The sequence below is a fragment of the Gambusia affinis genome, linkage group LG17, assembly GCF_019740435.1.
Source record: "Gambusia affinis linkage group LG17, SWU_Gaff_1.0, whole genome shotgun sequence".
Taxonomy (NCBI): domain Eukaryota; kingdom Metazoa; phylum Chordata; class Actinopteri; order Cyprinodontiformes; family Poeciliidae; genus Gambusia; species Gambusia affinis.
This window is the reverse complement of record NC_057884.1, coordinates 25,657,152-25,669,709: the sequence shown is the minus strand read 5'-3', so window position 1 is coordinate 25,669,709 and position 12,558 is coordinate 25,657,152. Positions and strand designations below refer to the sequence as shown.

General features: G+C 45.1%; 2 protein-coding genes across 3 annotated transcripts in view; both read left to right on the top strand.

Annotated features, from left to right (window-relative positions):
* The first annotated feature begins 508 nt into the window (after positions 1–508).
* ppp6c (protein phosphatase 6, catalytic subunit) lies at positions 509–4,033 on the top strand. The gene is made up of 7 exons (XM_044096443.1): positions 509–794; positions 1,508–1,603; positions 1,674–1,739; positions 1,841–1,982; positions 2,058–2,137; positions 2,949–3,158; positions 3,228–4,033. Exons 1-7 carry the CDS (start codon positions 720–722, stop codon positions 3,474–3,476), a joined length of 918 nt encoding a protein of 305 aa, XP_043952378.1. The 5' UTR covers positions 509–719; the 3' UTR covers positions 3,477–4,033.
* Positions 4,034–5,521: 1,488 nt separating this feature from the next.
* Positions 5,522–12,558, top strand: part of scai (suppressor of cancer cell invasion) — a 15,960-nt gene continuing 8,923 nt past the window's right edge. For both annotated transcript variants that reach the window (XM_044096439.1, XM_044096438.1), the window contains exons 1-7: positions 5,522–5,857; positions 9,648–9,766; positions 11,431–11,526; positions 11,607–11,693; positions 12,109–12,207; positions 12,279–12,375; positions 12,453–12,551. In XM_044096439.1, coding sequence (XP_043952374.1) covers positions 9,660–9,766; positions 11,431–11,526; positions 11,607–11,693; positions 12,109–12,207; positions 12,279–12,375; positions 12,453–12,551 — 585 coding nt within the window. In that variant the 5' untranslated portion in view covers positions 5,522–5,857; positions 9,648–9,659. The remainder of the gene's footprint in view (positions 5,858–9,647; positions 9,767–11,430; positions 11,527–11,606; positions 11,694–12,108; positions 12,208–12,278; positions 12,376–12,452; positions 12,552–12,558) is intronic.

Below are 12,558 nucleotides of genomic sequence, written 5' to 3'. Positions count from 1 at the left end.
GAAACCACAATACCTGAAACATTCTGGTTTTATAACCTCTTTTTTCTGATTACAAATAAATTAACGTTATCATTTAAATCCCAATTTTTCCTAATTTTTGTCCTGATTTCATTATACTTTCGTTTTTCATAATTATGAGTGTTTTTCTTTCCACTACTGATTTTATAAACCTGATTATTGTGATTTCATTAAATGGTTATAAGGTCGCCGCTAACAGTTTAACAGTCCTCTCCTCATCCTGCTAACAGCTGAGCAACAGAGCCGCATCATGATGAGGCTTCAAACAAGAAGTGGTCGCAGAGGTCAGAGGGCATCAGCAGGTTGCGACTGGAAGAATCTCATGGAGCCAGAAAAGTGGTCGTGCTTTGACTAAGACTCACTGTTGTTTAAGTGTTGCTATCCTGATGTTCTCCTGAAACTATCCATCCATTTTCTTACACTCTTGTCCCCAGTGGGGTCGGGAGGTGCTGGTGCCCATTTCCAGGGAGACATTTCGGGCAAGAGGCCGAAATGTCTCAGTCTGTCGCAGCTCCTGAAACTAATGTGCAGGTATTATCTTCTCTGAACCACTAGGTGGCGGTCATGCTGTGGTCCTACCAGCTGCGCTCCGCTACAGAAGAAGAAGAATCCGAGGTGGAAGGAGAAGCGGAACTGGTTAGCAGGAAGGCTAATCGCCTTTAGCCGTTTTTATTTTCAGATTTTAAAACTTAATTTTAATTATGGCTCCTTTAGACCTCGACAGATACGTAGAAATAGCGAAACACTGCAAATATTTACCAGAGAACGACTTAAAGGTGAGTTTTGAGTTTATGCTGAGTTTCTGGAGCGCTGGAAGCTAATGGAGCTAGCGGCTAAGTTTATGAAGGAAGAGTTTGTTCTGGTGATCTGGGTCAGAGGGACGTAATGTTCTGGTAATCTGGGTCAGAACCGATCAACCATCTGCTTTACTCTGATAACAACATGTCAGCTGGAAATAAAAAGAACCAAAGGGGGGGGACAGCTGAGAGAGGAAGCCGCTCAGAGGCTCTCCTGCAGCGGGTTAAACTGACCTGGTTCAGCTGGTTCTGGTTCATCACGGAGCCAAAAATATACGACAGACAAAACAATAACAGAACCAGCTGCTTTCACCGGAAGTTTACAAAACTACCATCACACAGGTTCTGAAACGGTCCAGTTCTGTTCGGTTCTCCGGTCCGGACCGGTAGTTTGTCATGTTTCCAGACATCATTTTGTTTCTAGAACATAAAATCTGAGCCATCTTAAAGTAGGACAAGTTTCTAATCTGATACCAGGCTGAAGCTCTGGGCTGATGATCTGGAATAATCTGAGGTCTGACAGGAAGTGATCAGAGATGATCGACTGAACTCTTGACGTTCTCTTGAGCGTAGATAAGTCAGAGCTGAAAGATGGACTGATCTAGATCTTTAGATCTACGTTCCCTGATCCAGACCTGAAGCTGCTGGAGCTCCAGATTATAATCCAGAATGTTTTCCTGTTTGTGTTGCAGAGATTATGTGACTATGTTTGTGATCTGCTGCTGGAGGAGTCCAACGTTCAGCCTGTAGCCACTCCGGTCACCGTCTGTGGAGATATTCACGGTCAGGTGAGTGGGACCGCCATCAACCGCCATTAACGTCCACCAGCCTCTCATGCGTTTCCCGTTTCTGTTCCAGTTTTATGACCTGTGTGAGCTGTTCAGGACCGGAGGTCAGGTTCCAGACACAAACTACGTCTTCATGGTGAGACCTGCTGGTAAACGAGGAGCTAACGCTGCATGTTTCCTGCTTCTGATCCGGTTCTGACCGGGTTCTGATCTGGTTCTCCTCCCGTCTCTCTGCAGGGAGACTTTGTGGACCGGGGTTATTACAGTCTGGAGACGTTCACCTACCTGCTGGCTCTGAAGGCCAAGTGGCCCGATCGCATCACGCTGCTGAGAGGAAACCATGAGAGCAGACAGATCACGCAGGTCTACGGGTTCTACGGTACTGACCCGCCACCCTGGACTTCTCCTGACTCCATCTGTGTTCTGGTTCTGATCCGGTTTTTGTCTGTTTCAGATGAATGTCAGACCAAGTATGGGAACGCCAACGCCTGGCGGTACTGCACCAAGGTGTTCGACATGCTGACGGTGGCCGCTGTGAGTCCGTCCTCTGTTTCTCTGGAGGTTCTGCCGACCCGGTCCGGTCCGGTCTGGTCTGGTCCAGCTGGCTGCTGTTACTGGTTCTGATGGGGCTGAGACCAGCTGACCCGATGTGACATAGTGGAGGGTTGATGGTGTTGCAGGAGTTTTGATTCAGGAGTTGAACCCTCAACCCTGGGCTGGCGTTGCCGTTAGCAACCCAGTCGGTTAGCTAAACAATGCAGACCTTAATGTCACATCCACTGAATGTTTTACCGTCAATAATGCACAACAGCGCCCTCTGGTGGCGCCAAAGCAAACAGCAGCTGAGCCAGTTAACTCAGATTGACTCAATAATCAGGTTCTAATAATAATCTGAGTTAATAATCCAGATTAACAGATGGATTATCAATGAAAGGTTAAATCTGGAGCAGACCCGTTAAATATGATTATATTCTGCTGAAATTAGGAGAAAAATGAGAAAAAACAATTTGATAAATGGAGACGATCAGCAGCAGCTCCGACTGTCTGATTTTCTCTTTAGTTTTTCACTTCCTGTTTCTGACGCATTACTTCCTGTTTCAGCTCCAGATTTGAATCCCAGCTCTGATGCTTGATGTTCATGTTTTGGCTGAAGTGATAAATGAAGGATTTTCTATCTGATCTGGTGATTAATTTCTGGATTAACTGCTGCAGAAGGTGACTGATAGATTATCTAACCGGGTCAGAACCGGTTCCGGCTCAGAGGTGTCGGTTGTTTCAGGTTTTGGTCCGTTAGCCTCCGTCAGGTTTGGTTGTGTGAAGCTGACCTCTGCTCTGTCCGGTCCAGTTGATAGATGAGCAGATCCTCTGCGTCCACGGCGGACTTTCGCCCGACATCAAGACTCTGGACCAGATCCGGACCATCGAGCGGAACCAGGAGATTCCCCACAAGGGGGCGTTCTGCGACCTGGTGTGGTCCGACCCGGAGGACGTGGACACCTGGGCCATCAGCCCCCGCGGCGCCGGCTGGCTGTTCGGCTCCAAGGTCACCAACGAGGTAACCGCTCCGACCCGTAGAACCCGCCCCTCCCCCGCCTGCTGCTGACCCACGTTCCCTCTGTTTCAGTTCGTTCACATCAACAACCTGAAGCTGATCTGCCGCGCTCACCAGCTGGTGCACGAGGGCTACAAGTTCATGTTCGACGAGAAGCTGGTAACGGTGTGGTCGGCGCCCAACTACTGCTACCGCTGCGGGAACATCGCCTCCATCATGGTCTTCAAGGACGTCAGCCGGCGGGAGCCCAAGCTGTTCCGCGCCGTGCCGGACTCTGAGCGCGTCATTCCTCCCCGGACAACCACGCCCTACTTCCTGTAGGGGCGGAGCCTGGACGCTCTCTGCTTCAGAGGGGCGCCGACCCCTCGGCTCCCGGGTTGAGGCAGGCGGAGACGCCGGAGGCCAGAGGGTGACCCTCATTGGTCTCATGAAGTAGCGCCATGTTTCCACCTCAGACCCGACGTGACGGAACCAGCCTCTGAGCCCATCCTGCTACATTCTGCCTTAAACATTTTAACTTTAATTTATTCATCTTGAGTATCATGCACACTGTTTTCATTCTCCTCTGTCTGAACTGGGATGAACTGGTTCCTCCTGATGAGTCCTGATTCATCAGCAGAGATGCACCGATGGAAACTTCCTGTTTCTGTCTGTAGACTGTCAGATAAATCCTGGCCTCTGCTGCGTTTACAGACCATGATAAGTTGAGTTTCAGTGCCTGATCTCCAGATCCAGTGAAATCCTCTCATCTGTGGACCAGTCGGTGCGTCTCTGATCATCTGTGGCATTATGTCTGTTTCTCTGCTCTCCAAGCTGCTGGAGCTGAAACCCATTCCAGCTGTTTACCGTCTTGTAATTTGAATAAAAACCAATTCACAGTTCTGAGTCGTAGTTGGTTTGATGGTGGCAGAACGGTTCAGACACCAAACACTCTTTATGTTTTACAAAAGCTTAAAACATATCAGTTGATTTTCTTCAACGATTTGAAAAATAAAATAGAAAATTTTAGCAGAAAAACTAAACTGATGGAATTTCTGTCAGTCTTCATGTTTCTGCTGCTGGAGGGCTGAAGACAAGATGGTGAGTCTGGTTGCTATGGTAATTCCCGCCATTTCCAGGGAGCGGGAAAATGTGGGTTCTGGCAGTTTGGTTACTAGGCAGAAAACTGTTCAGTTCTCTGTCGGTGGAGACGCTGAGTACCGGTTCTGGTCCAGTTCGGTCCACTAAAATCCCTCCAGACTACAGTAAAAAAAAAAAATATATATATATATATATCTTTTTCTTTGTTTCTAAATTTTTTAAAAAGTCACTTTTTGTAATCAACTCATATTTTCATCTTTTCCAGATTCCTTGAAATAAGTCGAAGTAAAACGAAGTTACATTTTTTACCCTCATCAAACATGAACGTCACATAAACTAGAAGAGTAAAAAGTGTGAATTATATTTTCTAGAGCTTCACCTTCTGGTTTATTAATCAACATTACTGATGCTGAGAATAAAAGTAATTTTTACTTTATTTCTTGAAGGTTTTCTCACAGGTTCCTCTTTATGCTTCAAGTCCGACCCGGTTCTGGTCACTTTAGAACCTCTGTGGGTTTTATGTAGTTTTTCTGACCTAAACCCAGAACCACTCAGACATCACAGATTCAGTTCTAGATTATTCTGACCAGGATGAACATCAGAAAAACATCATCTGGGTTTTGTGTTTTCTTATAGATTTATAATTTATGACGATTTAAAAGTCTCATATATTTATGATGAACTCTGTATAGTTTTATTTAGACAGATGGATTTATTTCAAGAGTTTTTGTGTTCATTCAGAAGATTCAGAGCCTCCAGCTGATGAAAACCTAAACCTGAATCATTTTCGGAAAAGGTTTAGAACAGAAATATAATTTTACCAGATACTCAAGACAAATTTTAAATAAAAATCTGTTTTCTACAAAGCAATTCAAAGATGAAATAAATTACCTCAAAACAACATTTAAAAAGCACACTTTCTTAAATTAGCACTAAAGTTTTATATTAAATCGTGTTTTTTAATATAGGCTCATCTGTGTAATTTGTAAAATCTGAAGTTTGATTATCTTGAGCATATTTTATGCAATTGTAGAAATGGTCTTATGAATATTTTTGTGTTTTGTCACTTTGATTCTGGTTCCACCTGACTGGACTTTATTTATTTATTGGGGTTCCCGTTACTTTCCACTGTTATTAATCTTCATGGAGTCTAACGACCAGAACCAAACCAATGGGTCCAAAAGAACACGCGTAATGAACTGAATGACTAAAATTAATAACGCTTTTTGATTACATTCCAGCATTTATGTTTTTATTGAAGCTGAGTTTTAAGATCGGCTGGTTCCTTAAGGTTCGGCGTCGATGAGAACCTTTGTGTGTGAGGCTCTTATTGTGGAGGGTTTGACCCGGAAGCAGCTAGCAGCGGAGCCGCAGAGCAGCGGCCGTCCTCCGGATTCCTGCCCCGCTCCCAGAGCCTCTCTCTCGGCGGTGACAGACAGCTCCTGTGGCTCCGCGCTGCCGGTGGCTCCAGGCGGTCCGGCCGGGATCTGCGACCCAGTGGGATGTTAGTGAGTCCGGGCTTCTCACACGGAGCTGCTCGGAGCTTTTCTGCCCGCATCCGAGACAAGGAGCATCTCCGCGGTTCTTCACCACCATCCTCATCCTCATCTTCGGCTGCAGAGGTGAGAGGGAACCGGCCCGAGCGGCCGCTCGGTGTTGCTCGGCTCCAGATGTTCTGACTCCCAGGCCGGTTTAGATCCCAGCAAACCTCTGGATTCACCAACATTTCCCCTCCGGAATGTTCCGCATCCTGACGGGAACAGTTTGAATTAATCTGATTCTCCATCAGCGGAACAACTTTCACTTTGCAAAATGAGAGAATTATTTAAAAGACATAAAAAATCTTTAAAGCTTTCAAAGTGTGTGAGAATTTTCATGCAGTCTGCAAACGATGTCATGTGATGATGACCTTTAACCCTAAAGTAAATACACAATGCAAAAAAAGAGAAATTTTTTTTTACTGTGTTTGTCAAATTTTCATCTTGCTAAAATGATCTAAATAATTTTCAAGTAATTCTTTTCTTTTGCCTTTATCATCTTTTGACAAAAAAACTCAGGAAGGAAACAAAAGTAAAAACGCGGCAGGAATTGAACCTCCGGAGAATAAAGTTTAAACTGTTGTAAAGAATCTGTAATCAGCTGGGATGTTCCGATGTTGGGCCGAAACTGATATCCGATATTAATACCGCTGTTATGGTTGATTATTATTACCGATAGTTCATATATTTACAGTTTCGTCGTCAGCCAAACATCCCATAATGCCGTGCAGCATCACCTCATAAACGCCATCTGTTGATACTGATTGATTAGTGATCGGACTGATACTGACGTCATGGTGACGTATGGAGCCTCTCAGAGTCCAGCCTGGTTTTTCCTCAGGAAGTTGAGTTTTTATTACTGACACGTTCAGGTTGGTCCTCATGCAGAAAAGATTAAAATGCTCCTTTTCTGAGTTTTGTGATTAGATGAAAGGTTTTCTAAACATTATTTTGTATTTTAATGGATCTGTTTTCACTGTAGATTAATTTAGACGTCAAGATGTTTGTTTCTTTATATCCACTTTAATGAATTCAGAGTTTATTGACCTGCTGGATCTGTAGTGACTCTCATCTTAGATGGTTGTATCTGTAGGGATGGAGAAGCTCCTGTAGCTGTCTGTGTCGCAGTGCATCTTCAGAAGCCTCTGACTGTGGTTGATGGGACTGTAGAACAGAGCTAGCAGTTCTAGAGTCATTTATAGAACCACACTGTGTAGATTCTGCAGATTGTTTTAGTTAGTCTGATAAAATATCAGCACAATCTGCAGATTTTTATGTAAATCTTTTTATACAATATTATAAATACTGAGAACAAAATAATTGAATTCAGTTTTAATTAAGAAAATCAACAAACAACAACAGTGAACGTTTGATCATTTATAGTAACACATTCATCCAGATGATCTGATGATTATTTATGGATTAACTGATTAATAACTGGATGCACAAGGTGATGAATCAGATATTTATTTATTTCACAGAACCAAGTGACAATAAAACTGAATAAAATGATTTGATCTTTAATGCTAAATGTTTCTATTATTTGTACATTTTTGGCTCATTTACAAATTTGTGAAATTATTATTTTACAAATTTGACTTTTTTAGAGTTTTTATACTATAAACTAACTGATCAATGATTAATCGTTTACTAAATTAGTTGATGATTATTTTAATAATTGATTGGATTAATAGTTTCAGCCTTAATATGCTACATCCTGTATCATCGCTGTTTCAGAATATAATGTCACATGCTAGCATATCTAGGACTAGCTATGCTAACATTAGCACTATGCTAGCGTTAGCATAGCTATGCTACATGGTATTCAGTATCATTTATGACTCACTGTAAAATATGGAAACTGTTATTTATGATGTGAGGAAGATTTTGTCCCAGGATGTTGGACAGGCAGGGTGGGAGGACTGGGGGAAAGGTCAGCTCAAGGTCAGCTCAAGGTCAAGCCTCGTCCTCCCAGTGGCACCGGACTGGATGAGATTCATCCTGACATGTTGAAGGATCCAGACGCTGCTCTGGCTCTTCAGGGTCAGATGGAGAACTGGGACAGAACCAGTAGACTGGCAGCCTGGTGGAATTGGGAGTACTGGGAGAACTGGGAGAACTGGGGGTCCGGTAGTCCCGCTCCAGAGGCTGATGTTCTGCCTGATGGCGCCGCCCCGTCTGGTCCGGTTGGGTTGTGACAGACGCTGGGGATTAATCCAATATTCAGATTCATCAAAGTTTTACATATAAAACAGACTCCTTGGTTTCCATGGTTCCAGGGATGCTGGCAGCCGCCATCTTGTTTTCCAGCTTGTGGTTATTTGGAGGTGATTGAAATAAAAGCTGGAAAATATTTTCTGTCATTTCTAGAAAACAAAAATCGATTATAATTGAATTTTAACCTGCAAAAAAATCCTAGGTTTTATTTTTGAGGCATTTCTTTCAGGTCTAGTTTGGTTATTTATTTCCATCCATCCATTTTCTGTTCACTCTAATGGGGTCAGGAGGGTTGCTGGTTCCTCTCCAGCTATGTTCTGGGCGAGAGGCGGGGTCACGGGGTCACCCTGGACAGGTCACCAGTCTGTCGCAGGGCAACACAGAGACACACAACCATTCACACACACTCACACCTAGAGAGAATTTAGAGAAACCAATTAACCTGACAGTCATGTTTTTGGACTGTGGGAGGAAGCCGGAGAACCCGGAGAGAACCCACCATGCACAGGGAGAACATGTGAACTCCATGCAGAAAGACCCCGGGCCGGGAATCGAACCCAGGACCTTCTTGCTGCAAGGCAGCAGCTCTACCAACTGCACCACTGTGCAGCCTGGTTATTTATTCATTATATGAAATAGTTGATAGTTTTAGTTTTCCAATATAACAAACTCTAAAACAAACTTGAAAAAATGATTAAAATCATTTTCATGTGGATTTATGTAAAACATGGTCATAAACTAAACACAAGAACTGAAGATTAAAAATATTGAATATTTTTCATCATTTCTCCGTCCAACATGAAAGTCGTCCTCAGATCCTCCAGTTTGTCCACTGGGACCAGAATGTTCCTGTCCACTGTCGCCTCGAGCTTCATGAGGTCCAGCCGTCTGGTTTCAGTCTGACAGAAACCAAAACGGGTCCAGATGGATCTATTAGTAACTGCTGGTTCTGGTTCTGCTGATCCGGTCTCGTTAGAGCGACATCAGAACCGTTGTAAAGTTCTGGTCCAGTCGGTCGCCTCGGCAGCAGGAGCTAATCGTGGCCGCCGCCCGCCGGGCCTGATGGGAGGGAATCTGGGTCGGCCTAAAAACGGTCGCCACGTGATTTAACTAGGACACCTGAAAACCCGACGGCAGGTTAACATCTGACCTGCTTCTGCTTATGACATCACAGTTACTGTCCGGTTCAGTGTTTATTTTTAATATTCATTTTCTTTATTTGATCATCTTTTATTCTTTTGCTTGGACAAAGTTTTCATGTTGAGATCAATAAAGAAACATTGAAAGTTTTTATTAAATATGGAAAAAAATCTGAAGAATCAAACTATTAAAATATTTAGAAAATAAATTCTGAAATGAAAAAGAAACAAAATGTGAGATAATTAATAATAAAACAATATAAAGGCAATAAAATCGGTAAAAGGAGATGAAGTCCATCACTGCTCCTTTATTTAAGATGTTTGTTCTCATAATTAGATAAATGAATTAATATTCAGGAGGAATAAAACTCTAGTTAATAAAACATGAAATAAGTAAAACAGCAGATGTTTGGTTTGGTTTTGGTGAATAAAGTCAGGATGTAAATCATCATCTGAGTTGATTGGATCAGATCTTAACTCTGACTCTTCATTTATTTCTGGTTCTGTTGGGTTCTCAGGTGTGAAACGTCATGACTGGAGCTGAGACTGAGGACGACATTCCTCTAGGAGAACGGAAAACCGTCACCGACTTCTGCTACCTGCTGGATAAATCCAAGCAGCTGTTCAATGGGCTCAGGTACGTCCAGCATCCCGGCTCCTGATTGGCTCCTGCAGGACGCCGCCGAGGTTCTGGGGAACCGTCGGGTCTCCACCGGGTCCGGCTCAATGATCCCAGTAAAAGTCCTGAAGGAGAAGCTTCTGGTTCTGGTGTGGGAATAAGTTAGCGGTTAGCCGAGCCGACCCATTCACCCAGAACCACCCAGAACCATCCAGAACCATCCAGAACCAGACAGAACCACCCAGAACCATCCAGAACCACCCAGAACCATCCAGAACCATCCAGAACCATCCAGAACCAGACAGAACCATCCAGAACCATCCAGAACCATCCAGAACCACAGAACCTCAGCAAGCTGCCTCTCCTCAGGTTTCCTCTTTACCTGACAATAAAAGTAAAAGATAATAATAACCTAATAATCAAAGTGACGTTCAGTTTTAGTTTCAGTTTTAGTTCAGTTTTAGTTCAACAATCTGGACCGAATGCAGAATGGATGTTTCTTTATCCACAGAATAATTCAGTTTATAATAATTCATTCTAAATGTTTCCTTCACAGAGAAACTTTCTGAAATACTGAGGATGAATCCTGGAGATCAAATCTGAGCTACAAACCAAATTCATAATTAGTTTTTATCCACCTGGGAAGTCAAAACTCTAAACTCTGTTAACTTTCTTACTGCTGAAGGTGAACTGTTGTGCAGGTCAGAGGTCAGAGGTCAGGACACTGAAAGCTCTGTGAGTCCTCCTGAGTCCTCTGGACTCCAGCGTGTCCCCAGTGAGACGCTGGAGTCCCTCTGGGGTTCGGGCCAAACTGGGTCACCAACAGAACCACCGACCCACAACAGGGGAAACAATGGCCTAGTTAAAGTCCAGACCTGAGGCTCCAGGGAGCTGAGCAGAAACATTGATGAGCCGCAGTGGAACGTGGAGTAGGATTCCTCTGAGTGGAGAGAGACGCTCCGATCTGAATCCCGGCAGCAGAACGTCGTCTCCTCCAAAAGAACCGCCTGAGGATGCTGCAGCGTTCCCTACAGCGTTCCCTACAGCGTTCCCTACAGCGTTCCCTAAATCATTCCCTACAGCGTTCCCTACAGCGTTCCCTAAATCATTCCCTACAGCGTTCCCTACAGCGTTCCCTACAGCGTTCCCTAAATCATTCCCTACACCGTTCCCTGCAGCGTTCCCTAAATCATTCCCTGCAGCGTTCCCTAAATCATTCCCTACACCGTTCCCTGCAGCGTTCCCTAAATCGTTCCCTGCAGCGTTCCCTACAGCGTTCCCTAAATCATTCCCTGCAGTGTTCCTTCAGCGTTCCCTGCAGCGTTCCTTCAGCGTTCCCTGCAGCGTTCCCTAAATCATTCCCTAAATCATTCCCTACATCACTGGTCCCCGACCTTCCTATCAGCGCGGACCGGTCTCTGCGTGTCGATGTCTCTGCAGATGGCCAGCAGGTCACATGACACAGTTTAACAGTTTTTGACCCGATTTTCTCCTGATGAATATCTTAGAACATTCCGAGTTCTAAGATATTCTCTTGTGATGATCCTACGATCCTCCTGCCTCTGTGGTTCCTCACGTGGAACATCGGACCGCTCCCATCCAAAATCTGCATATTCATCATCGTCTGTCCAGATTATCTCAGACTCAGATCTTGTCGCTTCTCCTCTTCCTCCCGGCTGCAGAGATCTTCCTCAGTACGGACACAAGCAGTGGCAGTCGTACTTCGGCCGGACCTTCGACGTTTACACCAAGCTGTGGAAGTTCCAGCAGCAGCACAGGTGAGTCCCGTCTCACCTGCTGAGGCTCGGCCAACCGAGCGTCTGGACGCGGCCTGACGGGTTTGATTCTGTGTCTTCAGGCAGGTTCTGGATACCAGGTACGGCCTGAAGAGATGGCAGATCGGAGAGGTGGCCTCCAAGATCGGACAGCTCTACTACCACTACTAGTGAGTCTGGAGGGCTTTTGGTCCAGAACCTCCGATCAGAAACGGGTTGGGAGAATCCGGGGTCGGACCCCTTTACCACCAGTAGCTCCAGTTTAACCATTAGAAGTCAACTGGACAAAGCTAGCTACGCTACCTGTAAAGCAGTTCTCCAACACAGCAGTTAGTGGAAGCTAATGCTAAAGCGCTAACTGAGTTCACAGCACAGCTGGCCTGGAAAAACTCCAACCCTCACAAACCAAATGTGATTTCTGCATCATTTCATGTTCCAGTAAATCAGCAGGTTGAATTAAACTTGGGGAAGCTGAGTGCGCTAAATGATTTCAAACTTAGCAAGGTGCTAAATGAAGACATAGCCTAGCTGTTAGCGCATTAGCAGACCAGATGTAGACGGAACGTGTTGATGTTTCTCCTGCAGCCTCCGGACCTCAGAGACCAGCTACCTGAACGAAGCCTTCTCCTTCTACTCGGCCATCCGCCAGCGCTCCTACTACTACCAGGTCAACAAGGAGGACAGGTCAGGCCCGGCCCGGTCCGGTCCGGTCCGCGGCGCCGTGTGCTGTAGCTCTGATGGACTGTCTTTAACAGGCCTGAACTGGTGGTGAAGAAGCTCCGCTACTACGCTCGCTACATCGTCGTGTGTTTACTGCTCAACAAGATGGACCTAGTCAAAGTTCTGGTGAAGGTCTGGATGCTGATGGTGTCAGAGTGCGACCCGGTCTGTGGTTCTGGTCTGGGGTTCTGACTTTGATCCTTTTGCAGGAGTTATCGGAGGAGATCGAAGACTACACCCAGCGCTTCAACACGGAGGACCAGCTGGAGTGGAACCTGGTTCTGCAGGAAGTGGCAGCTTTCATCGAGGTAACCT